Source organism: Panthera uncia, chromosome D2, assembly GCF_023721935.1.
Source record: "Panthera uncia isolate 11264 chromosome D2, Puncia_PCG_1.0, whole genome shotgun sequence".
Lineage (NCBI taxonomy): Eukaryota > Metazoa > Chordata > Mammalia > Carnivora > Felidae > Panthera > Panthera uncia.
Window position 1 is genome coordinate 32,993,311 of NC_064818.1, and position 25,579 is coordinate 33,018,889.

Sequence of the window (25,579 nt, forward strand, 5' to 3'; positions counted from 1 at the left end):
GGTCGCTACTCCCTGCGGGGCGGAGGCCTGATGCTGCCGGGAGGGGAGCGGGGCAACTGCCAGTGGACATGGCGGCGTGCAGCAGCGGGGCTGTGCTCGCTGCCCTGGGAGTGCTTAGCATTTGTGCGGTCAGCGGCTCTGGGCCCATGGCTGAGGGGGAGACCGGCGGAGAGGCGGGCTGGGCAGAGCCGTGGGATGGTGCAGTTTTCCGGCCGCCCTCGGCGCTGGGCGCGGTGGGGGTGGCGCGCAGTCCCGGGCCCTCGCAGCCAGGGAGGGAGGAGGCCGTGGACTTGCCGGTGCTGCTGTGGTGGAGCCCAGGGCTATTTCCCCACTTCCCGGGCGACTCAGAGCGCATCGAGTGCGCGCGCGGCGCGTGCGTGGCGTCCCGGGACCGACGGGTGCGAGGGCACTCGCGGACGCGCGCGCTGCTCTTCTACGGCACTGACTTTCGAGCCTCCGAGGCGCCGCTGCCGCGCCTGGCGCATCAGAATTGGGCGCTTCTGCACGAGGAGTCGCCCCTCAACAACTTCCTGCTGAGCCACGGGCCGGGCATCCGCCTCTTCAATCTTACTGCCACGTTCAGCCGCCATTCGGACTACCCGTTGCCGCTTCAGTGGCTGCCCGGGACCGCTTATCTGCGCCGCGCGGCGCCTCCGCTACAGGAGCGCGCTGAGTGGCGCCGACGCGGCTACGCGCCGCTGCTCTATCTGCAGTCCCACTGCGACGTGCCTGCGGACCGGGACCGCTACGTGCGCGAGCTGATGCGTTACATCCCGGTGGGTGGGGCCGGGGCGGGCCTGGGGGTTGAGGGGGGCGCGCGGGGCGGAGGCCAGGACCCCGGGTGTCCAGGTCGGCTCGCCGCACCCACTTCACGGCGGTATTCTACCCCGAACAGGTGGACTCCTACGGGAAATGCCTACAAAATCGGGAGCTGCCCACTCCGCGGTTACAGGACACAGCCACAGCCACCACCGAGGATCCAGAGCTCTTGGCCTTCTTGTCTCGCTATAAGTTCCACTTGGCCCTTGAAAATGCCATCTGTGACGACTACATGACAGAGAAGCTGTGGCGCCCCATGCATCTTGGTGCTGTGCCTGTGTATCGCGGCTCTCCCTCTGTGAGGGACTGGATGCCCAACAATCACTCCATCATCCTCATTGATGACTTTGAGTCACCTCAAAAGCTGGCAGAATTTATTGATTTTCTGGATAGGAACGATGAGGAATATATGAAATATCTGGCGTACAAACAACCTGGGGGCATCACCAACCAGTTCCTTCTGGATAGTCTGAAGTATCGGGAGTGGGGAGTGAATGATCCTTTGCTGCCTAACTACCTCAATGGCTTTGAGTGTTTTGTCTGTGACCATGAACTGGCTCGGCTGGAGGCCGAGAAAGCACACGCAGCCTCTCCTGGGGACATCCCTGTCCCTGAGCCTCACATTGCCCAGCCCTCACACATGGACTGCCCAGTGCCCACACCTGGATTTGGCAGTGTGGAAGAGATTCCTGAGAATGACAGGTAAGGATAGCTGGGTCCCTGTGGCCATCAAATCAAGCGATTTACTTACTTGCTCACTGTGGGCAGTGAAGTAGCAGTAGGTGCTGAGGGGATTGTTGTATAGGGAAATTATGACATGGGCTTACTCTGCCTTTAAAGTGTCAAGAGTCTAATTGGGAGAGTCTAATTCCTGAAAAAGCTCAGGAAAAGATGCAAAGTGGAATTCAGGGCAACAACCTATGAAAATCAGCTTATGTGAGCAATGTTTGCAATAGTGATTCAAAAAAGGCTTCAACCAGAGCAGAGGGGGCCTGTTTAGGGAAGTGATGAGGGAGAGACAAAGTTGGGCAGATAAACTCGGGCCAGGCTATACATAGCCTGAATACCAGGCTTAGGAGTTGGACTGTCTCGAAAACCAACTCAGCTGTTTATTTAGCACCTTTGAAATGTTGGGGTTGGGGATGAGCAATACATGGATGGGTATTTTGAGAGAGGTTTGTCTGCAGTAGGGTTTGTATCTATTAACCTGGCACAATTATTAATAGTACCTCCTTTCACTCTTTAATTTTTTTTTAATGTTTATTTATTCTTGAGGGAGAGAGACACAGAGTGTGAGTGAGGGAGGTCCAGAGAAAGGATCCAAAGCAGGCTCCAGGCTCTGTGCTGTCAGCACAAGAGTCCGACGCAGGGCTTGAACTCATGAGCCATGAGCCATGAGATCATGACCTGAGCTGAAGTCAGACACTTAACTGACTGAGTCATCCAGGCGCCGCATATAGTACCTCCTTTCACTCCTAGAAGTACCCTGATTTGGGTGATAAATTATATGTTCACCCCAAACAGAATGGAAGGAATGTTTTCAATAGATAGAATAAACACTGCTGGGCAGTGTGGATTGGAAGAGAAGTGAGGAAGCTACTGCAGTAGGTGGCAGAAAGTGGTGCAGTGGGAAACAAGGTCAGCACGGGAGGTGGGGTGGGAAAATGCTGAAGCCACTTGCAGCAAACCACACCTGTTTGGGGAGAGGTGATAAAAGATATTAAGCTTAATAAAGCAAGACTGCTAGAATGGCCTGCAGAGACTAACTTGCACAGTGGATGGCAGCAGAGGGCTGTTTATATATACTGCTGCCACAGTTTGATTCTGGGAATGGAGTCTTCCATCAAATAATTTGTTTCTAGTTTATGCTGAACATATTATGATTTACTAGGAAAAAAAGTGTAAAACGTTAAAAAAAAGAAAATGTGTTTTATCTAGACTTTGGATAGCACTGCACCTTCATTTTGATTATTGAAATTGCAGCTTATAAGGTAACCATCTAAATATTAGACTACTTGGTTCCATAGTCTGCCCCACTGCCCTGCCTTCTTCTAAACTCCCACCACATTTGGGAACCAGGAACGGGCAAGTCAGGAAGTTTAACTCATTGGGGGTGGGATGTGTGATAGATTTGTGTTTGCAGCTGTCACCTGTACTATTACTAGACTACTAGATTTACTTCACATTCCCTTTCCTTCAAAGCAGAGCCCTGTCTTAGCCAGAGACTGCTATACCTGCTTAAAATTTCAGAAGGCAGTACTTGTAGCTGTGCAGAGGTTCCATAATCCAACTCCCATTTTGATGTTTCAGCTGGAAGGAGATGTGGCTGCAAGATTATTGGCAAGGTCTGGACCAGGGGGAAGCTCTCACTGCCATGATCCACAACAATGAGACAAAGCAGAGGAAATTTTGGGACTACCTACATGAGATCTTCATGAAAAGGAACCAAAATCTCTAATTATCCTTGCAAGAGCCTTTAAATTGGTAGAGTTAAGGAGATGGAAGTCCTTATTCTACCATGGGACATGAGGGGCATCTACTGCATATCCCTTAACGAACACTGTCTTATTATGAGTTCAAGGAATTCCAGTTATATCCACTGATATTTTACCCTAATGATGTGTATCCAGTGTCTCAGTTTGTGGTATTAGGGCCTCTCCTCAATGAGAGATGGAGGCCTCTAGTTCTTGGATTAATGGAAAACAGAAGCCTGAAACACCCACTTGTTTTAAAGTGCTGATCCAACAGAATCTTTAAAGAATTGCATCTTTCTCTAGCCATTTCATCCTCTTAACTGTGATTGGAACAACACCTTGGTACTTGGCTTAAGAATGAGGTAAAATGGACCACGTTTAGTAGGGTCTTAAAATTTCCGTGCTCTTCTTTAAACTCTTTATTATTCAGTACCTTTCCTTTATTTATTTTTTTTACATTAAAAAAAAATTTACTTTGAGAGAGAAAGCACAAGTCAGGGAGGGGCAGAGAGAGAGGAGAGAGAGAGAGAGAGAGAGAGAGAGAGAGAGAGAGAGAGAATCCTAAGCAGGCTCTGCATCGTCAGTGCAGAGCCCAAAGTAGAGCTCGAAGCCATGAACTGCAAGATCACCACCAGAGCCGAAGTCAGACACTCAACTGACTGAGCCACCCAGGCGCACCTATTCAATACCTTTCCTAATCTCTTTTCATCTCCTGCTTTATAAATGGTTACATTGGTGGTGAAGCAAAACTCCTGGTGGGTTGTGTTATGGTTCTTTGGAATTGCATTTTTTATATCATTTACTTGCTCTTGATGTCAAACTTTTTAACTTTTTTTGGTTCAGGTCATGATCTTGTAGTTCATGAGTTTGAGCCCCATGTCAGGCTTTGTGCTGACAGCTTGGAGCCTGAAGCCTGTATCCGTTTCTGTGTCTTCCTTTCTCTCTGCCCCTCCCTGCTAACGCTCTGTCTCTTTCTCAAAAGTAAACATTAAAAAAAATTGTTTTAATGGTTTTTTCTTTCCTGGTTTTCCGTAATCTGACGAAGATGCCACCATCCCCACATTCATTCTCCTCTACATTAAACTGGCTGTAGATTTTTGACAGCTTTGCTTACTGCTGGTTTGCTTCTTTTTTAGGGAATAACTGTAATTCTTTCTCATCTCATGAACAGAAAGATCCGATGGTTAATATATATCATGTCAATTTAATGAATTGTCCTGCTCTATTTTAGGTTAGAGATAGAGACTATGGCTGGAAATGATGGCAGAAAAACAAATTTAATATTTAAATGATTTTTTAAATGTTTTTATTTATTTTTGAGACAGAGCATGAGCAGGGGAGGGGCAGAGAGAGAGAGGGAGACACACAATCTGAACCGGGCTCTAGCCTCTGAGCTGTCAGCACAGAGCCTGATGTAGGGCTTGAACTCATCAACTGTGAGATCGTGACCTGAGCTGAAGTCCGTCGCTTAACCGACTGAGCCACCCAGGCGCCCCTAAATGATTTTTAAATGTTAAAATAGACCAGGGTGAATCAAACTGCAGGTTTTTATAGGTCTTTGGTCTTTTCTGTCTGCCTAATGAACTCTTCTCTATATTTTATTATTTAAAAAAAATTTTTTTTAACGTTTATTCATTTTTGAGAGACAGAGACAGAGTGCAAGTGGGGGAGGGGCAGAGAGAGGGAGACACAGAATCCGAAGCGGGCTCCAGGATCTGAGCTGTCAGCACAGAGCCCGATATGGGGCTTGAACCCACAGACCAAGAGATCATGACCTGAGCTGGAGTCGGCTGCTTAACCGACTGAGCCACCCAGGTGCCCCTATATTTTATTATTTTTAAATGCTACAAAAGTCCTATTTCCTCCATAGAGTCATGAAAATTACGTTGGAAAAAACAGCCCAGCAATAGTTGTAATAATTACTTCATACTATGGAACACTTTTCAGTTCCTGTGGGATGAATATTCCAACTTGACTCATTCTATTACTGATATCCTTCTGTTCAACTTTATAGTACTTAGTGAGACTACATTTTGATGGAACATACCTAAACTCAAGGGGCTGAGAGGTGAGGCAAGACTTATGTTGGTGGTGAAGCAAAACTCCTGGTGGGTTGTATTATGGTTCTTTGGAATTGTATTTTTTATAACATTTACTTGCCCTTGATGTCAAGGGGCTGAGAGGTGAGGCAAGAGTTAGCCACCACAAGTGGCTGGTTCAGTAAAAAGCTGTTAGGCAGATTTGGGGATATAGCCAAACCTTTATATTGCTGTGGCTTGAAAATAAAGCTTAAAGGGCAGGGAGACCATTAGGTTTTTCAGGGCCAGTGGAACAAGAAATACCTTGGACCTTAGAGCTACTCTGGTTGTAATGTGTAGTATTAATGAATTATCACTAAAGAAGTTCTATAGCTTATCAGTGTATCTATAAATTAATATGTATATGTACTTATATATATACACATACATACACTAATTTACAACCAGATGTGTGTGTGTGTGTTTATGTATGTAAGGTGCTTCAACAACTAGGGTCCCACACTTAATATTGTGACATCTAAGGATGTGGCCAAGGAGAGCTCTAATTTAGACTGGATTTCACGGTCATAATGGTTCTATTTTCATTTTATTTTTTAGTAAAAAATACCCTCACAACAGCATGGAAAGTTTGCTTAACCTGTTTGGGCTTTTGCAGAAAAGCACAAGAGGGGAAGATAGACCTTCAAATATACTATTAAAATTGGGTATAATGTAGACCCACAAAAAGAAGTCAAATTCAGGACTCTGATTTCTAAACTTGAAATCTATTTTTTTTTGGAGTAGTTTTTGTTCTTGTTTTTAACGTTTATTCATTTTTAAGAGACAGACAGAGTGTGAGTTGGGGAAGGGCAGAGAGAGAGAGGAAGACAGAATATGAAGCAGGCTCCAGGCTCTGAGGTATCAGCACAGAGTCTGATGTGGGGTTCAAACCAATGAGTCGTGAGATCATGACCTGCACTGAAGTCGGGCACTCAACTGACTGAGCCACCCAGGTGCCCCTAAACTTCCAATCTACTTAAATGCAGGTGCTGATTTATAGTGCAAAATACACATTACTCAAATGCAAACTAAGGTTAGGACTCAAGTTTATGTGCAATGAAAAGGGTAAGTGATGGTTATGCAAAATGTAGAATCATCCTTACTTCTCCTAATTACACCAGTTCAGGTTGGCATTCCTTTAGCACTTTTATGTACAAAATGGGCCAATTGTTTGTGAATGGTTGTGGCTGGAGACTCAGGCCTGCTTTGTGGACAGGGCTTTTTAGACGTTCTCCTTTAATCCTATTACCATAAAAGTATTCGTAAAAGAGCAAGATAAGCCAGGTGCTACATTTCCACAAGAGCAAGCAGAACCAATATGAAGAGAAAGCAAACAATGTGAATTTTCTCTGGTTTGGGGCTCAGTTTGCTCTGTCAACCGCAGCAGGCTTGGGGTTATTGGTGGTAGAAGTGCTTGATTAGGAATCTGTTTTATTGGACTGGGGGTGGAGCATGGGGCTGATGCCTTTATTACTCCATGTGTTGCAATATCCTATAATCTCAGGTTTCATTTTGTATAATAAATGGCTTCTTTTTAAACAGTGTCTGCTGCTTGATTATATTTCTGGGCTGAGTATGATACACTTGGAGACTTGGAAAAATATGTGAAACACTTGTTCACTTAACAAGTATTTATTATCACTATTCTAGGTACTAGGAATTCAGTAAGACAAGGTCCTGTCTCTCATGGCACTTACATTTTAAATGGGTGTCGGTGGTAAGTGAGGCCATAAACACACATTAAATGAACAAGTTAATTCAGACTGTGATATGTGCTATGAGGAAAATAAAACAGCTTGATAATGGAGAGATATGGGAAGTCAGGGAAGGCCTCTCTGACAGGAACTGAGAACAGAAGAAGAACCAGTCATGCAGAGATCAATGGGAAGATTAAACGTCTGTGATAAATGATTTTAGCACACTAAATTTTACACAACCAAATACATATTGCTCCTCCAAAGTAGTCATCTTATGAACTAAAAGCTTGCTCAAGTTATGCTTCCGTTACCAGAAACATTTCTTGAAGTTGTTATAAATGCCTTGAGAATCCTTGGCACATCTTTGAACTGAGTTGTTTCTTTTTGAATGTTTCATTTATTTTTGAGAGAGGGAGACAGAATTTGAAGCAGGCTCCAGCCCAATATGGGGCTGGAACCCACCAGCCATGAGATCATGACCTGAGATCATGAAGTCAGAGGGTTAACCAACTGGGCCACCCAGGTGCCCCTAAAGTGCCTTTTGTAAACACCTAAAAGTCACTTAGAGCCAAGTCTGATGAACCTAGGCATCACAACTGAAGAGCCAAGTCTAATAATAGGAATGATACCACCAAGTATCTTCACAGGATTGGAAAGAGTCTTAAATTAGACAATGAACGCCAAAGCGCTTAAACTTCACCCTACCCAGTGAGATCATTACAAAGAAGAAACGATATGTAAGTGGTCGCTACTGTTTACATGAGCATAATTTTTCTTTATGGCTTCGGGGTGGTTTTAAAGGTAGTAAAATCCAACAGTTCTTGAAGACTTATTAAAAACATAATAATAGTCTGTCCCAGCCTAACATCTTAAGGTCTCATATTTTGATTCGGTCCCATCCTCTGCCCTTGCTTTTGTCAATCACCCTCGAGTTCGGCCAGCTACCACGATAATTGAGTGTCCATTTATCGGGCCCTTTCTTGGATGTTTCCGGCCTAAGACCGCCCTCAGACTTCAGGGCCCGGAGCGGCCTAGGTCAGCACACGAGCCCCAAAGACTCTCCTCCCAACCTGCACACAGGTCTTGAACGACCGGTGCCCGAACCCAGCAGCCGGGTTACGAGGCGAAGAAAAGCAAGCACGCAGGCAGCCGAGCTTTCGGCAGGCTGCGCGCCAAGCCTCGTCGAGCTCTTAGGGGTCACGCAGGGTCACGCACGGTGACGCAGAGCCTGCCGGGAGCTCGGTGCGTAATGGCGACGCCCAGCCTGCGGGGTCGGCTAGCGCGGCTGGGAAACCCACGGAAACCTATACTGAAGCCCAACAAGCCGCTCATCCTAGCTAATCGTGTCGGAGAACGACGCCGGGAGAGAGGCGGTGAGCAGTTGGAGCCAAGGAGGCTCCCAGAGCAGAAGTCCGAGGGATGAACGGGGCGGCTGGGTGGGAGGGCTACAAGATAAGGTAAGGGTGACTGAGGGTCTTCCCGTTCTGCTCCTCCAGAGGCGACTTGTATCACAGAAATGTCGGTGATGATGGCATGTTGGAAGCAGAATGAATTCCGCGACGAAGCGTGCAGAAAAGAGATCAAGGAATTCTTCGATTGTGCTTCGAGGGCCGAGGTGACAGAAGGCTCTTAGGGTGTCATCTTGGGAGAGAATGGGGGTGGGGGGATACAAGCAATTATACAAGGCAAGGAAAGTTGTGGGAGCGATTTCACTAACGCCCAAGTGGAAAAGGTTATGGTTTTGAAGGCATTGTGATCTTGAGCGATTTGTTTCACTGCTCTAAGCTTTAGCTATACCAGTTGTAAAATAAGGTTAATATTAATACCTTACAGAATTTTGTATTACATAAAGGGAAATTACATGGGAAAAAATCACTTGGTAAAATTTAACGTGCTGCTCAAATAGGTATTATTGTCTGAAATAGAACTAAAGATAGATAGTGAAAGGCAGGTTGTTTGGATTTTAACCTAGAATTAATTGCTAGCTGGCATGGTAGCTTCAGGTCATACAGTCATCTGTAGATCTCAAGTCCCTTTGTTGAAAGGGGACTGGGAAGATGACACAGCTATTTCCAGGCTGGTTAATGTATTAGTGTGCTTTGTGGTATTGTGAGAACTGTTGGCCTAGGTCAGGACAAACTTAAGAGCTGTCATTTTTGTTTTTGTTCTGTCTTTTCAGGCAGCGCGAAAGATGAGATCAATCCATGACACGTTGGGAGAATCTGGGGGTTTATCCCCCAAGAAACTGAATAAATTGTTACAGAGGTTTCCTAACAAATCTCATGTCAGTTGAAAATGAAGAAGCATTTTCTATGACTGGACTGTTAGCTACTGAGAACTATGTGTAGGTGTTTTGGAAACGTTTGCACTGCCATGCACTATTTGCAGGGTGAAAGGAGGCAAGACACTTTTTCATCCTTTGGAATCATTGTCATGGTGGAAGTTATGCTTTATTTTGAAATAAAATCCTCTGAAGATAAATTGGCCTTTGTTGTAGATTAGGTTCTCCCTCCATACTTGAACTCTGTATCCTTCCCTAGATTCTGGAAGTTCTTTGCTTCTTGATTTGCCCGAGGAGCAGGATAAAAACTTTCATCTTGTTCTGCCTTTGAAGTCCTTACACCATTTAGTGCCCTTGCCTTTGGATGCAATAAGGATGTTCAAGTCTGCCTATATGCAGAGTTTTTCGGTATCATCTGTATTTAGTGACTACCCATTTTGTGCAAAATAGTCCCTGCAAAATGCTCACAGAATAATCAGAAGTTCACAAACTGATGAACTGCAGATGTATTTTATTTAGCCAACACAATTGGAAATTCGTTTTTAAATTAAATGATCACCTTCAAAAATATGAAAAATGTCATTTAAAAAAATCCACTTTTTAGCTTTCAATTAAAAAAATAAAAGGATCTGTAAACCCCAGTTTCTTATCCCTGCATGGCAATAACCAAGTAGAGCTGATTATCTTTTGTCTCCATTCTCTAGGGACCTGGCCATTGGCCTCTTCCACATGGTGAAACTGAAACTTATTTGGCAGTTATCTTCTTTGTGTATCACCTGTTCACTTCTCTCATTAAGTTATCCACCTAGTTGCTGAAGGCATTAACTTTTGTGACCCTTTGATATTAGAAACAGTTGTATGGCATTTTATATATACTCTGCCCTTCCAGGTTTAATTCACTTAACCTTTTCTATATACCTTGCAGCATTAGATAGACAAAGATCAGTGGGGTTTCTAAGGCTCCAGTGGGATAATTATTAAGATAAAGAAGTGGTCTTGCCTCCCTGACCCACACAGCTACTTCTTCCAATAGTCCTCAGACCTCATGGGTAGAGCACTGGGCAGTTGCCTTGTTCTGAAAGCTGAGGCTTTTAGTTACAGGAAGAAGCTCAATACCTAGGCACTTTGGACCGGACTTAGGAGTTCTTAACCTAGGGTCAATAGATTCTCAGTAGGAGGTCTGTGGACGTGGATGGGAAAAATTTTTTATCTTTAACCACAACTGAAATTTAGCATTTCAGTTAGGACCATGTTTGTTGTGGAAAACAAACCACAGTATCAATTAGCAATACCTATATGAGATTATAATATTTTCATATAGTAGGTTGCAGGTACCTCAATATCCTTTATACCCATCACTAGCTTCAAAATTATGGTAGTTACCCTTGCTGCTGGACTTTACTTAATGTGTAAATAAAGCAGTATTACTACGTTACAAATTTGTTAATATTTTGATAATCGTATTTCAATATAATTCATTTCCTTTGTAAGTTATATATTTTGTGCATTTATAAACAATCTGAGAAGGAGGTCCAGGGACTTCACCAGGCTGCCAAGGTGTCCGTACCACAAAAAAAGGCTAAGAACTCCTGGATTCAAAGGACCCACTGACAAAACAGTACAACCATTTCCCGAAATCAAATGCATTCTTTTCAGGGTGCTTTCCTGATCAGATCTTAGAAAAAAATCTAATGGAATGCAGGCTTCTGGACTACAACTCCCAGAAGGTGATGCGGCCCCAGGGCCTATCCGGAGTTGAGACAATGACTCCACCCAGTTGTCCTGTGTACCGCTTGACAGCCTACGATTCCCGGCATTCATGGCGGCTGTTTATTCCTTGGGGACATTATGGACGCCGAGTTATTGCTGGGATTTGTAGTCATTTCATGTATCGCTGGTAGTCGGTTCCCTCTTACAGTATCTGGGGTGGCTTCGAGAAAAAAGAGGCAGGAAATGTAGCAATTAAACAAACGGGTCCTCTACATCTGCCGGTACCGGGTCTGGTTCCCAAGCGCGTGAGGCGGAAGTGGTGGTGGCCGGCGCGGCCGGAAGTTCAGATCAGCTGATGGGGGAGGCGGCGCCGCAGCCGCGGAGAGGCCCCGGCTGCCGAGCGCTTCGTCCGGGCCCAGAGTCTCGGATACTGGCCACGATCCCTGTTCGCACCTCGCAGTTGGGCGAGGCCCGGTCCCATATCCCTTCCAGGCTTGAGATCCTCGTCCGGCACGGCCGCCCTGAGCGCCCCGGCCACCCCCAGCCCCGGCTCGCCCCTCAGGCCCCGGGCCTCCCCTCAGCCCCCGGCCGGCGGCCCAGGCCCCGGATCCGCGGGGGGGGACCCGGCCCCGGGGGGTGCAGGCCCCATGGAGCTGATGTTCGCGGAGTGGGAGGACGGAGAGCGCTTTTCATTCGAAGATTCGGACCGCTTTGAGGAGGATTCGCTCTGTTCCTTCATCTCCGAGGCCGAGAGTCTCTGCCAGAACTGGCGGGGATGGCGCAAACAGTCAGCGGGGCCCAATTCCCCCACTGGCGGCGGTGGCGGAGGTGGCAGTGGCGGTACCAGAATGCGAGGTAAGGGTGAGCTGGGGGGAAGGGAACGGGCTGGCTCTGCTCAGGCCTTGCTGGGGAGCTGTCCCCGCTCGGGAGCTGTCCCGGACCGCGAGCTGTCCCGAGCAGCTTGGAACGGACTTCTGGACTCGCTTTTCCAGTCTTCCTGGGGTTGGCTTCTCCACATCAGCGTGTGTGTGTGTGTGTGTGTGTGTGTGTGTGTGTGTGTGTGTGTGTTGGAGTGATGGCTGGGAAATTCTGGGTTGGATACGATTAGCGACAGAAAGATTTTTTTTTGTGGTTCATTTGCCTTAGTAATGGAATAGAAGAAAAAACTCCTCTGACTTGGGAATACTCACCTAGTTAAGCCCGCGGCAAGCCAGAAAATAGAAGAGAAGGAGGGTAGGGAGTGGATTGTGAAGAAGGGACCACTTGAGGCGTGTCACCCCCATTGCAAAGTGCATTGGGAGCTTCTTGTTAGGGGTGATGATGATCTCTGATTCTGGCTACACCAAGAAGGGATTCCACTCATAGGAAAGTGGAGGTGAACTGGAGATTCCATAGTCACATAGGTTCAAATCAGAGGCTTGTTTCTTGTCCATATTGAACAGCTGTCAGAAGCTGGGACCACTGGATTAGAGCCTTAGATTTCTATCATCTGGGGCCTGGGGAAGAGTGTAGGAAACTGTCTCTAGAGTCTCCTTATGAAATGCTCTTCCTGCTTTGTGCTGTGAGTTTCTTTCATCCTGGGGTCTTTCAGTGAATTAACTGATTAGTGCTGTGAATAATTTTGCTTTTATTAAAGGGGATTGAGGGAAGAGTGATGATAAGTGAAGCTCCACAGGCTCAAGACTTACCACATCCTTTCCCTGCCTTCCTCATGGCACAGTTTTTGTTCTGGGCCTCAATGCAAGCTGACCTTTTTCAGCAGTTGGGATTGTGATTGTACTCCGGCCATTCCAAACTCCCGTTTTCCAAACTTCCCTGCAGAGATTTCTAGCACCCTTTTGGGACAAAGAAAAGTGTATATATGTCACTTGTTAGGAGTGGTAGTGTTCAACTTCAGTTGGAGAGGTAGCATATGTTCTGTGCACATACACCCACACATGCACAAAGATCATAGGCAGTTTCACTGTGGGTCTTCTGTGGTCTCTTTGCTTTTTCACATTTGCATGTGTGGGTAGCCTTGGGGCTTAGAGCTCCTTCACTTTGAGGGAAGTAACTGAAGTAATGTCGGTGAAAATTTTCAACATACTGGTATCTTCCTGAGTAGGTTAAAATCTAGAAAAGCATGTCATTCCCCAAACCCGCTGCCATCCCGGGGTACTCTCAGTCTCTCACTTGTAAAATAAGGAGATTAACTTTTTTTTTTAAAAAAGAGGTTTCTTTCAACTCCATGATTTTCTGATCTGTCTTCTAATTTGACTAGCAATTTGGTGAGATATGTATGCAGTCTGTCGCGTTTCACCTTTTAAAAAATTTATTTATTTTTGAGAGAGAGAGAGAGAGCAAGCAGGGAAGGGGTGGAGAGAGGAGAGAAAGAATCCCAAGCAGGCATCATGCTGTCAGTGCAGAGCCTATGTGGGGCTCGAACTCACGAACCACGAAAATCTTGACCTGAGCTGAAACTAAGAGACGTGTAACCGACTAAGCCACCTGGGCGCCCCTCACCATTTATTGATTAAAACAGTGTGGGAAACCTTGAGTGGTAACTCCATCCTACTCCAGGTGTTTTCAGGAGCAGCAGCTAGGTTCCCTTGGGATAACCCATCTTCCTCCCCATCCCCCTTCCCAGGCTTCCAATTGTAGGAAGCCAAGGATCAGGTGTGCCAAGGGACATGCAGCCTCTCTTGCTACTGGAGGTCCCTCTCTTAACTCCTTTGGGCTCTGGCCTGTCTCCTCTCCTTAGTTAGAGGCCTAGAATAATCTAGAGAAAAAGGGATAGTAAAAAGCAGTTGGAGAAGAGAATGTCAGGGGAGAGACATTAACAATGTAATATAAATCTAAAGTGCTAGGTGTAAGGGAAATTAGATGCCAAGCCACGTGAGAGGGTTGCTTGCTAGGATCCTGGAACACACCTGTTTGGCCAGGAGTTTCTGGGATATCTGTGGTATCTTCTGTTCTAGACCTTAGGTAGCAAGTTATGGGCTGCAGTTGGTTAGCTTCCCTCCCCCAGATGAAATCTTAAGAGTTAATGTATCCTAACAGGAGGGTCCCTTGGTTTTTCATCCAGATCTCCCTTTTCTTTCATAGTGAAGGTGGGGCCCAAGATGTTAGGCGCTGGCATTGGTGCCAGGTAATCATGACCCTTTTCATTTCCCCTTCTCTTTACCCTCACCTAAACCTTTGTTTCCAAAGATGGACTTGTGATCCCATTGGTGGAGCTCTCAGCAAAGCAGGTGGCATTTCATATCCCATTTGAAGTGGTGGAGAAAGTTTATCCCCCAGTGCCTGAGCAGCTACAGCTCCGAATTGCTTTTTGGAGCTTCCCTGAGAATGAAGAGGATATCCGGTGAGGCTAAAGGACTGATGGTGGGGAGTGGGTCCTGATATTCCACACTGTGTGCTGGGTTTCCTCCAGAACAAAGGAGCTACTGTGTTTGGGGTTGTGGTAAGAAGAAGACAAGGGGAGGAGTGCCTGGGATTTTCCCCAAGAGGGAGTGACACTGGGGAGAGCGTGTCCAGGGCATTATGGTCTCTGACAGGTTATTTGCTGAGTTGTGGCTGTGTCCTCTTCTTCACTCCCAGGCTGTATTCGTGCCTGGCCAATGGCAGTGCCGATGAGTTCCAGCGAGGGGACCAGCTGTTCCGCATGAGGGCTGTGAAAGACCCATTGCAGATAGGTAAGGGTCCCATCATGCCCTGTGGCACCCCCTGCTCTGCCCATCCCCTGTGTTATGAATTAAGGACCTACTGCAAGAAGCTGGAGCAGGTTGTCGGAATAACTGCAGGGCCAGGGTTGAGGGCAGAGAATTATGTCTTGATGGCTCTCCCTGACCATACCCATGTTTCTCCCCAGGGTTCCACCTGAGTGCTACAGTGGTGCCACCTCAGATGGTCCCCCCCAAAGGGGCCTACAACGTGGCTGTGATGTTTGACCGCTGCCGGGTCACTTCCTGCAGCTGCACCTGTGGGGCTGGGGCCAAATGGTGCACTCACGTCGTGGCACTCTGTCTCTTCCGCATCCACAACGTGAGGCCCTCCCAATTTATCCTGGCCCTATCCTACGCTCCATCCCCCCCTTCTCTGCTGCATGCCTGGCCACAATGTGAGCCTCCTCGCCTCCCTTAATCTGCCTGTCTTTCCCTTGCTCCAGTGTCAGCAAACCTTTTCCAGCTTGTTCTGTTTCTCTGTTTCTCCTTCAGGCTTCTGCAGTCTGCTTGCGTGCCCCAGTCTCAGAGTCCCTGTCTCGGCTGCAGAGGGACCAGCTGCAGAAGTTTGCTCAGTACCTCATCAGTGAGCTCCCTCAGCAGGTGAGTGAGGTTGGGACACCCTTCTCCAACTCTAAGCTCCAGGACTGCATATTAGTCTTCATGTTAGTCCAAGGCCAACTTGGGTCACTTATGCCTTTGTCCCTTTCCCCCTCAGATCCTCCCCACGGCCCAGCGTCTTCTGGATGAACTCCTCTCTTCCCAGTCAACAGCCATCAATACAGTGTGTGGAGCCCCGGGTGAGTGTGGAGAGAAGGAAGGGCAGTCGGAAGGAAGAAAGCTGGTGGTGCAGAGCACCACTTACTAAAAGCTTGCTGTTGTCAGGTGAATCCAGGCCCCTATCTCTATGTAACTGACTACCTATCATCCCCAGACCCCACAGCAGGGCCCTCTGCCTCTGACCAGAGTACATGGTATTTGGATGAGTCAACACTCACTGATAACATCAAGAAGACACTACACAAGTTCTGTGGACCCTCGCCTGTGGTCTTCAGGTAAATTGGATCTCTCTATGTCTGTGTCTGTGGTGGAAGGGAACAACCCTCAGGCTGTTAATCGATCCTTTGCTCTGTTAATACCTGTGCCTCAAAAATTTTTGTCTCAGACATCTTTTGTCTCCTACACTCTGTATTTTGGGTCAGGGCCTCTTTTGTGTCAAAGCCCTGGTGCACTTTCACCTGTCGTATGCAGCCCCATCTCAGAGTAATCATTTTCCACTCCATTACCTTCACAGTGATGTGAACTCCATGTATCTGTCTTCCACGGAGCCTCCAGCTGCTGCTGAATGGGCATGTCTGCTGCGCCCTCTGAGGGGCCGCGAGCCAGAGGGTGTCTGGAACCTACTTAGCATTGTGCGGGAGATGTTCAAACGGAGAGACAGCAATGCTGCCCCTTTGTTGGAAATCCTCACTGACCAGTGCCTCACCTATGAACAGGTAACCCTCCAGAGTTGGGTAGCCCCACTGTGGTTCATTTTCTCCTTCCCTTAACTTCATTTACCTCTTGCTGACAGGGACACTGGGGAGGGCTTCTCTTCCTTTCTCCAAACTATTAGGTGCATCTCAGAGCTCTCTGTTTCCAGATAACAGGTTGGTGGTACAGCGTGCGCACTTCAGCCTCACACAGCAGCGCCAGCGGACACACGGGCCGTAGCAATGGGCAGTCAGAGGTAGCGGCCCATGCATGTGCCAGCATGTGTGATGAGATGGTCACACTGTGGAGGCTAGCTGTTTTGGACCCTGCACTCAGCCCCCAGCGGTGAGTCTCCCCCTAGGCTCATCACAGCACGGATATTGGGCCAGCCCAGGACAGTCCAAGGCCTCATATTATGTGCACATAGAAACGTACTATTCTTCTAGTCCTAGGGAAATGGGAGGTACTGAGCGTTAAGGTTACCAGTGATTTAGGCGTCCTTTTTCTGAGAAGCTCTCTTCCTTTCCTCCCTTAAATAGCTCCCACTTTTCCAAATACCTGAGTATTGGAGTGATGTGTATGAGCTGGCTCAAGAAGTTCTTCCCTGGGTCCCTTCCTGTACCCTCCTTCTGGGGGTTATGCCTGCTCTGTCTCCTTCCATCCCTTCTCAGAGCAGAATGTAGCCCCCCAGCAACCTCCCCCAACTTTGTTCCCACAGCCGCCGGGAATTGTGTGCCCAGCTACGCCAGTGGCAACTGAAGGTGATTGAGAATGTGAAGCGGGGACAGCACAAAAAGACCCTGGAGCGGCTCTTCCCTGGCTTCCGGCCAGCGGTGGAGGCCTGCTACTTCAACTGGGAAGAGGCCTATCCACTCCCTGGTGTCACCTACAGTGGCACCGACCGGAAGTTGGCACTGTGCTGGGCCCGAGCCCTGCCCCCTCGGCCAGGTGCCTCCCGATCTGGGGGCCTGGAGGAATCCCGGGAGCGGCCCCGATCTCTTCCTTCTGAGCCAGCTGTGCGGCCCAAGGAGCCTGGGGCCAAGCGCAAGGGATTGGGTGAGGGGGTCCCCTCATCGCAGCGGGGTCCCCGCCGCCTCTCTGCTGAGGGGGGAGATAAGTCTCTGCATAAGATGGGTCCAGGTGGGGGCAAAGCCAAGGCACTGGGTGGGGCTGGCAGTGGGGGCAAGGGATCAGCAGGCGGTGGGAGCAAGCGACGGCTGAGCAGCGAAGACAGCTCCCTGGAGCCGGATCTGGCTGAGATGAGCCTGGATGACAGCAGCCTGGCCCTCGGTGCAGAGGCCAGCACCTTTGGTGGATTCCCTGAGAGCCCGCCACCCTGCCCTCCTCCTGGTGGCTCCCGTGGTCCTTCCACCTTCCTTCCCGAACCCCCAGATACTTATGAAGAAGATGGTGGTGTGTACTTCTCAGAAGGGCCTGAGCCTCCCACAGCCTCTGCTGGCCCCCATGGCCTACTGCCTGGGGAGGTCTGTACCCGGGATGACCTCCCTTCCACAGATGAGAGTGGCAATGGGCTCCCCAAAACCAAAGAGGCAGCCACTGCAGTTGGAGAGGAGGATGATGACTACCAGGCATATTATCTGAATGCCCAGGATGGGGCTGGAGGCGAGGAAGAGAAGGCTGAGGGCGGGGCTGGGGAGGAGCACGACCTGTTTGCTGGGCTGAAGCCACTGGAACAGGAGAGCCGCATGGAGGTGAGGGGACTCTGAGGGGACACTGAGGGTGCTCTTTCGCTACAGCTGGGAGAGGGGCCATCTAGCTCTAATTGGGAATGTCAGGACTGTAGTGAGGCTGTTAGAAGCCTTTAGCGGCTCCTGTCTGGACTCCCTGCCTACAGTCCATTCTTTTCACTGCTTCCATATTGATATTCCTGAAATGTCTGATTGTGTCCCTCTGCTGCTTAAAAGTCTTCAGTGGTTTCCCACTGCCCTTGGCATGCCCTGTGAGGCCTCACTTGGTCTGATCTTTGTATGCTTTTTCAGCCTCATCTAGGCATTCTGCCCTTTCTACTACAGTCAGTCGAACCATTCCTCTAGCTTGCCATGCTCTCTCTCGCATCCTTACATTTGCACAGATTGGCCTGTCTGCCTAGAATCTTCTTCCCTCACCTTTCCTGGCTAGCTTCTGTTCTTTCTGCAGGTCTCAGGTATCTTAGAGATCACTTCCTCTAGGAAGTCTTCCCTGAGCTTGCCCCTTTGCCCTAGGTCCCAGTGAAGTATCTTACTCACTTATGCCCCTCTTGGTCTTTCCCAGTGGTAGCTGGCTTCACGCTGGTTTGTGTGTTTGTGTGTCTGTTTCTCTAATCAGACTATGAGTTCCTGTGGTATACCCAGGACCGGCATAGGGCCTAGCATATAGCAGGTACTCATGGGATGTTTGCTGCTTGAGTATGAATATGGTGTCCTGCCCCTGGAAGTTGGGGCTTCAACCTGTGTGGTGCCCGTCCTCTCCAGATATTGTTTGCCTGTGCTGAGGCCCTGCATGCGCACGGCTACAGCAGTGAGGCCTCCCGCCTCACTGTGGAGCTTGCCCAGGACCTGCTAGCCAACCCACCTGACCTCAAGGTAGAGCCGCCCCCTGCCAAGGTGAGAGACCCCCCATTCCCCTCTCCCCCCATTTATTGCTAACCCTCTTCTATGCCCCACTCCAAGTGAGAGCCTCCTCACTCCACCAAGATGAGTCAGACTCATATGTCTGCTTCCTTGTACTTCCCCTCTTTAGGGCAAGAAGAACAAGGTATCTACGAGCCGTCAGACCTGGGTGGCTACCAACACCCTGACGAAGGCAGCTTTCCTGTTGACAGTGCTAAGTGAACGCCCAGAGCACCACAACCTGGCCTTCCGAGTTGGCATGTTTGCCTTGGAGCTACAGCGGCCCCCAGCTTCTACCAAGGCCTTGGAGGTCGGAGGTTCCATCAGCCTTGTACTGCAGTCTCCTCAGAGACTCCTCAAAGACTTACAGCTTGATCTCTACTGAAGTGTTAGGGGTCTGAGCTTCTTCCTGTATTCTTAGGTGAAGCTGGCATATCAGGAGTCTGAGGTGGCTGCCCTGCTCAAGAAGATTCCTCTGGGTCCAAGTGAGATGAGTACCATGCGGTGCCGGGCAGAGGAGCTTCGGGAGGGGACACTCTGTGACTATCGGCCCGTTTTGCCTCTCATGCTGGCCAGTTTCATCTTTGACGTTCTCTGTGCTCCAGGTATGGTGCATGACTCTACTCGAGTGGGGATCTTGGGTAGGAGTAGTTTTCTCTAAGGAGAAACCAAGAGGCCCAAGGCTCTGAATTATCCTTAGGACCCATCAGGCAACTTCATGAGTGGTCTGGAATGATGAGGGTCTTGGGTTGCCTACATTTCATTCTTTCCAGTGACACTTCTTTCTGCCTGACTTATTCCACCTTTCATCCAGTGGTTTCTCCCACGGGTTCCCGGCCACCAAGTCGTAACTGGAACAACGAGATGCCTGGGGATGAGGAGCTGGGATTTGAAGCAGCAGTTGCTGCCTTAGGTGAGTCTGGAGTATCTTGAGCACTTCTGTGAGCTAGTTGGCCCAGGCCTTGAAGGGCATGAGACATGGTCCCTGTTTGAAGGGGTGGTATGGTAGTGGGACAGCCAGAATGTGACATGTTTGAACCAGGTAGTACAGTCAAGAATTTAGGGACAAAAGGTGTGCTATGGCACACAAAATGTAAGAAAAGGATTCAGGAAGGGTATAGAATACGGAATGTAGGTCAAAAGATCAGTTAAGTTTTTGGTAAGGGGACAAAACACCATGAATAAAGACAGGGACCATCAAGTCTTAATGAGGGCAAGGAGTCAAACTTCCTTGAAGTGATGGGTATGCCATGAAGGTAGAGTGGGCCAATTATGAAGGTCTTAAAAAGCAGATCAGAGCTAAGGCCAGATGTAATAGGCAATTGGGACCTTCCACGGGGGATGTTCACTTTTGCTGTCTTGGGAGTTATGGCCATTCTCAGTCCCTATGAGACCCTTCTTCTCACAGGTATGAAGACAACAGTGAGCGAGGCAGAGCATCCCCTCCTGTGTGAAGGCACACGTCGGGAGAAGGGTGACCTGGCACTGGCACTAATGATCACTTACAAGGATGATCAAGCCAAGCTCAAAAAGGTAGGGACTGAAGTACTAGGATTTTGACAGGCAGAGAGCAAAATTTTACCCTTTCTCAGAGGATTGCAGTCCAATGAGGAAAGGGCTATACTGCCCATAGGGGATAAGTGGAAAATCTTGGGGACACCTGATAAAGAATAAGACCAATGGTTCTCGTAGGAGTGCTTGGGCAGGGGATGAAAGAAAAGAAGCAGTTACTCATTTATTTCAATATTTACTGAATATCAATTTAGTCAGTCCTGTGTTAAGTGTTAGGATATCAAGATATGTAAGCCGGTGCCTATCATCCAGGAGGTTCTCCTATGGTTGTGACTGGGGAAGGCTTCCCGAAGAGGTAGTATTAAGCTGTTTCAAAGAGAAAGTAAGGTAATAGAAATAGAAGTGAGGATATAAAGGGCATCCTGTCACTGCTTCTCTCTTCTTCAGATCTTAGACAAACTCTTGGACCGAGAGAGCCAGACGCATAAGCCCCAGACACTGAGTTCATTCTACTCATCCAGCCGCCCAGCCACAGCCAGCCAGAGGTCTCCTTCAAAGCATGGGGGCCCATCTGCCCCAGGGGCCCTGCAACCCCTGACCTCGGGCTCTGCAGGGCCTCCTCAGCCAGGGAATGTGGCAGGGGCTGGGCCAGGCCCCACTGAGGGCTTCACAGAGAAGAATGTGCCTGGTGAGGTGGGGGCACTGGGCAGGGGGGGATGAATGGTATGGATTCATGTTGGGGTCCCCTTTCCTTGGCTTATCCCAATGTCCTATTTTCCCCACCTAGAAAGTTCCCCACATTCTCCCTGTGAGGGCCTCCCATCTGAGGCAGCTTTGACCCCAAGGGCGGAAGGGAAGGTTCCCAGCCGCCTGGCACTTGGCAGTCGTGGAGGCTACAATGGACGGGGTTGGGGCTCCCCAGGGCGGCCTAAGAAGAAACACACAGGTATGACAGCCTGTGGGATGACATGGAGGGAGGGATTTCCTGAAGTGTGAATTCTGTAACTTCTAGCTTCTGAGACTGATTTGTCTTGGGGAGTTAGGCATGGCCAGCATTGACAGCAGTGCCCCTGAAACAACATCGGATAGTTCTCCTACCTTAAGCCGGAGGCCACTTCGAGGGGGCTGGGCCCCCACCTCCTGGGGCCGAGGACAGGACAGTGACAGCATTAGCAGCTCTTCCTCGGACTCTCTGGGCTCCTCATCCTCCAGTGGAAGTCGCCGGGCCAGTGCCAGTGGAGGGGCCCGGGCAAAGACCGTTGAAGTTGGCAGGTCAGTGGAAGAAATACTCCTCTCATCTGGCCCACCCTCAGAGTCACATCCCTGGTGTAATCCAACTATTGTCCCCCCAGCGACACCACTTATCCTGCTCTTTTCTGCCTACCTGGACACCCATTTCAGAGAAACCCCAATCCCCGTCCCTACCCCATTGCCCCCTCAGGTACAAGGGCCGCCGTCCCGAGAGTCATGCCCCTCATGTACCCAATCAGCCATCAGAGGCAGCTGCACACTTCTACTTCGAACTGGCGAAGACGGTGCTGATCAAGGCAGGGGGCAACAGCAGCACTTCCATTTTCACACATCCATCTTCCTCAGGGGGCCATCAGGGTCCTCACCGCAACCTGCACCTTTGCGCCTTCGAGATTGGGCTTTATGCCCTTGGCCTGCACAACTTTGTTTCTCCCAACTGGCTCTCACGTACTTATTCTTCGCACGTTTCCTGGATTACAGGTAAACCCAGTATCTTGATTTGGGAATGGGTTGGGGATTAATTGATAGAAATGAGAGTCTTATCCTTGTGGAGTTACTGATCTGACAGAAGACACCATACTAACCACCCCCCCCCTTTTTTTTTTTGCTCCTTTCCTTGAAGGTCAGGCAATGGAGATTGGTAGTGCAGCCCTGACTATACTGGTAGAATGCTGGGATGGACACCTGACGCCCCCTGAGGTTGCATCCCTGGCTGACAGGGCATCACGGGCACGAGACTCCAATATGGTGAGGGCAGCAGCGGAGTTAGCCCTAAGCTGCCTGCCTCATGCCCATGCATTGAACCCCAATGAGATCCAGCGGGCCCTGGTGCAGTGCAAGGAGCAGGTATTTCTAGGGGCAATCTGGGGACTTGCTTTCAGGTATCTAGGAAGGGACATGGGGAAAACTAACAGCCCAGCTCGATTTCCAAATCTTAAAGTTCACAAATTTTCTAGTTTGTGCTATTATGGTGACACTTGACATATTAATGCACTTTCACATCCATTACTTCTTTTGCCTTACGACTCTGAGGTTAGGATTATTCCTGTTTTATAGATAAGGAAATGGAGATCTATAGGTTAGGGACCAAGGTGGTCACCAGGTTGGAATACTTGGGGAAGGCCTTGGGGAGATAGTGGGAACTGGATGGGAGGGAGTGGCTAGGTTAGTTTGGAACTGGGACTGTAAGTAGTTTGGAACTGGTCACCAAGTGTTTGTTCAGTGTGTGAGGCATTCATTGCTCTGACTCTGACCTCTGATGCCTCCCTGGGAACCAGCCAACTCAGAGGGAGATGTTGGAATGTCATTTACAACCATGCTTGAGTAAAGCCCCTCCCCTTAACTTCTGTGCCCCTTCCTTCCAGGATAACCTGATGTTGGAGAAGGCCTGCATGGCAGTGGAAGAAGCGGCTAAGGGTGGGGGTGTATACCCTGAAGTGTTGTTTGAGGTTGCTCACCAGTGGTTCTGGCTATATGAGCAAACAGCAGGTGGCTCATCCACAGCCCGTGAAGGGGCTACAAGCTGTAGTGCCAGTGGGATCAGGGCAGCTGGGGAGGCTGGGCGGGGGCTGCCTGAGGGCAGGGGGGGCCCAGGCACTGAGCCGGTTACAGTGGCAGCAGCAGCAGTGACAGCAGCAGCCACAGTGGTGCCAGTCATCTCAGTGGGGTCCAGTTTATATCCAGGTCCAGGACTGGGGCATGGTCATTCCCCTGGCCTGCACCCCTACACTGCTCTACAGCCCCACCTGCCCTGCAGCCCTCAATACCTCACCCACCCAGCTCACCCTGCCCACCCAATGCCTCATATGCCCCGGCCTGCCGTCTTCCCTGTGCCCAGCTCTGCATACCCACAGGTGAGACCAGTGTTTTGTTGGGGGGTTGGGCACGTGGGAGAACATTAGGAGTTCATGTGGGGTTGGAGTGTGGGGTACTCTGGGAGAATAATAGGACTGTCTTGGTGAGGTGGTGGGGGTCTGGGGGGACTCAGGCCAACCAAGATAAGAAATGTAGGGATACCCACTTGTGGGATGAAGGGGGAGAACCACATCTTAATATAATTTCCTACTCTTTTCCCTGTCTCTAGGGTGTGCATCCTGCCTTCTTGGGGGCTCAGTACCCTTACTCAGTGACTCCCCCCTCACTTGCTGCCACTGCTGTGTCTTTCCCCGTCCCTTCCATGGCACCCATCACAGTACATCCCTACCACACAGAGCCAGGGCTCCCACTGCCCACCAGTGTGGCCTGTGAGTTGTGGGGACAGGGAACAGGTGAATGGAGGGGAGGTACACTGGGCAGGGGAGATGGGGGGAGGAACCCTCTCCATCCCTCTTTGGGCTGTGAATTCCTCATATAGCTTTCATCCCACCCTCAGTGAGCAGTGTCCATCCAGCATCCACGTTTCCAGCCATCCAGGGTGCCTCGTTGCCTGCTCTGACTACACAGCCCAGTCCTCTGGTGAGCGGAGGGTTTCCACCACCCGAGGAGGAGACCCACAGTCAGCCTGTCAACCCACACAGCCTACACCACCTGCACGCTGCCTACCGTGTTGGTGAGAAGTCTTTTTTTTGTGCCCCCACCTGCAGTTGTGCCAGAGGCTCTTTAGTGATGCCTCCCTCCCCACGGCTCTTACTTTGTTTGTTGTGGGGTCCGATGTACCAGATTGAGGTGCAGGGTGAAAAGGATGTACCTTCACTATGTGCTCACCCTTTTCTCCCAGGAATGCTGGCACTGGAGATGCTGGGTCGCCGGGCACACAATGATCACCCCAACAACTTCTCCCGCTCCCCCCCCTACACTGATGATGTCAAATGGTTGCTGGGGCTGGCAGCAAAGCTGGGTAACACCTCCCCTCCCCAGGACCATTGTCCGCCCCCACCCACTTTCCCCACCTTCCTGTCCCAGACCTCCTTCCTAGCTCTTGCTCAGAGTTGAGGCCTTGGTCGGGTATGTGTGCGTGCGCGGGGGGTGGGGGGTTACCTCAGCTCCTGGGGTGGAGGGAGGCTCTCTGCCAGGCCAGAGCTGAGAGATAAAAGTTGGGTCCCTAGGGCAGAGGTGGCCACCCCCGTCTCATGCCCCTCCCCCTGCCCCCCAGGAGTGAACTACGTGCACCAGTTCTGTGTGGGGGCAGCCAAGGGGGTGCTGAGCCCGTTTGTGCTGCAGGAGATCGTCATGGAGACGCTGCAGCGGCTGAGCCCTGCTCATGCCCACAACCACCTGCGTGCCCCGGCCTTCCACCAACTGGTGCAGCGCTGCCAGCAGGCATACATGCAGGTGACAACCCTGGAAGTATGGAGTAGGGTGGAGCACCTCCTGGGCAGGCATGGAACCGATTACCCCGCATGCTAGGGAGGACGGGCCTGGTTCTGTGCTTAGTGGCTCATCCTCTTCCAGTACATTCACCACCGTTTGATTCACCTGACCCCTGCCGACTACGACGACTTTGTGAATGCGATCCGCAGTGCCCGCAGCGCCTTCTGTCTGACACCCATGGGCATGATGCAGTTCAACGACATCCTGCAGAACCTCAAGCGCAGCAAACAGACCAAGGAGCTGTGGCAGCGGGTCTCACTCGAGATGACCACCTTCTCCCCATGAGTCTGGCCCCTCTAGGGTCCTATACAGGGATACAGGCCTGTGGCTATGGGGGCCCCTCACACAGAGGGAGTGAATCTTGGCTGGACAGATCATCCCCACTCAGTTCTCTGGTAGCCCAGACTGGCAGCTGCTCTTGGGCTGTAGCTTGGGGCCAAGATGTCTCAAACCCTAGAAGCCTAGGGTTGGGGGAGACAGCCCTATCTGGGAGGGGGCATTGGGTGGCCTCTGGTATTTATTTGGCATTTATAAATATATAAACTCCTTTTTTACTCTAGTCTGCCTGGGCCTTTGCCTTCTTTCCCTCCATGTGCAGATGAACTTTGAACCGGGGTGGGGGAAAAGACTGATACTTCCTTTATTCTAAGTTTCTCCCACTCCAG

At 49.8% G+C, this 25,579-nt stretch overlaps 3 protein-coding genes across 6 annotated transcripts; all 3 read left to right on the forward strand.

Moving 5' to 3' along the window:
- The first annotated feature begins 68 nt into the window (after positions 1-68).
- On the forward strand, positions 69-6,915 carry FUT11 (fucosyltransferase 11). Its single transcript, XM_049645246.1, has 3 exons — positions 69-776; positions 896-1,521; positions 3,130-6,915. The coding sequence occupies exons 1-3, from the start codon at positions 69-71 to the stop codon at positions 3,275-3,277; spliced, it is 1,482 nt and encodes a 493-aa protein (XP_049501203.1). The 3' UTR covers positions 3,278-6,915.
- A 1,370-nt stretch (positions 6,916-8,285) lies between these two features.
- On the forward strand, positions 8,286-9,549 carry CHCHD1 (coiled-coil-helix-coiled-coil-helix domain containing 1). The gene is made up of 3 exons (XM_049646249.1): positions 8,286-8,441; positions 8,565-8,683; positions 9,248-9,549. The coding sequence occupies exons 1-3, from the start codon at positions 8,318-8,320 to the stop codon at positions 9,359-9,361; spliced, it is 357 nt and encodes a 118-aa protein (XP_049502206.1). The 5' UTR covers positions 8,286-8,317; the 3' UTR covers positions 9,362-9,549.
- Positions 9,550-11,213: 1,664 nt separating this feature from the next.
- Positions 11,214-25,473, forward strand: ZSWIM8 (zinc finger SWIM-type containing 8). 4 transcript variants are annotated; one of them, XM_049646222.1, is made up of 26 exons: positions 11,214-11,914; positions 14,249-14,402; positions 14,639-14,733; positions 14,910-15,082; positions 15,256-15,363; positions 15,479-15,560; positions 15,695-15,815; positions 16,055-16,256; positions 16,403-16,578; positions 16,952-17,945; positions 18,705-18,836; positions 18,973-19,152; positions 19,264-19,447; positions 19,657-19,755; positions 20,251-20,375; positions 20,802-21,042; positions 21,142-21,300; positions 21,398-21,626; positions 21,796-22,085; positions 22,228-22,451; positions 22,970-23,458; positions 23,689-23,872; positions 23,977-24,153; positions 24,322-24,441; positions 24,697-24,875; positions 24,996-25,293. In XM_049646222.1, the coding sequence occupies exons 1-26, from the start codon at positions 11,707-11,709 to the stop codon at positions 25,197-25,199; spliced, it is 5,529 nt and encodes a 1,842-aa protein (XP_049502179.1). In that variant the 5' UTR covers positions 11,214-11,706; the 3' UTR covers positions 25,200-25,293. The 4 variants fall into 4 exon arrangements, with proteins under 4 accessions (XP_049502179.1, XP_049502180.1, XP_049502177.1 ...); XM_049646223.1 differs by having other exon boundaries at positions 11,215-11,914; positions 23,689-23,848; XM_049646220.1 differs by having other exon boundaries at positions 11,224-11,914; positions 24,765-24,875; positions 24,996-25,473.
- Positions 25,474-25,579: the final 106 nt, after the last annotated feature.

Bases quoted from the DNA above. Each gene is read 5' to 3' on its own strand.
- FUT11 (XM_049645246.1), top strand. From the start codon at position 69: ATGGCGGCGTGCAGCAGCGGGGCTGTGCTCGCTGCCCTGGGAGTGCTT. The intron at 777-895 runs GTGGGTGGGGCC...TACCCCGAACAG, and splicing joins AGCTGATGCGTTACATCCCG to GTGGACTCCTACGGGAAATG. The intron at 1,522-3,129 runs GTAAGGATAGCT...TTGATGTTTCAG, and splicing joins GAGATTCCTGAGAATGACAG to CTGGAAGGAGATGTGGCTGC.
- CHCHD1 (XM_049646249.1), top strand. From the start codon at position 8,318: ATGGCGACGCCCAGCCTGCGGGGTCGGCTAGCGCGGCTGGGAAACCCA. The intron at 8,442-8,564 runs GTGAGCAGTTGG...CTGCTCCTCCAG, and splicing joins ACGACGCCGGGAGAGAGGCG to AGGCGACTTGTATCACAGAA. The intron at 8,684-9,247 runs GTGACAGAAGGC...CTGTCTTTTCAG, and splicing joins ATTGTGCTTCGAGGGCCGAG to GCAGCGCGAAAGATGAGATC.
- ZSWIM8 (XM_049646220.1), top strand. From the start codon at position 11,707: ATGGAGCTGATGTTCGCGGAGTGGGAGGACGGAGAGCGCTTTTCATTC. The intron at 16,579-16,951 runs GTGAGTCTCCCC...TTGTTCCCACAG, and splicing joins CCTGCACTCAGCCCCCAGCG to CCGCCGGGAATTGTGTGCCC. The intron at 24,154-24,321 runs GTGAGAAGTCTT...CTTTTCTCCCAG, and splicing joins GCACGCTGCCTACCGTGTTG to GAATGCTGGCACTGGAGATG.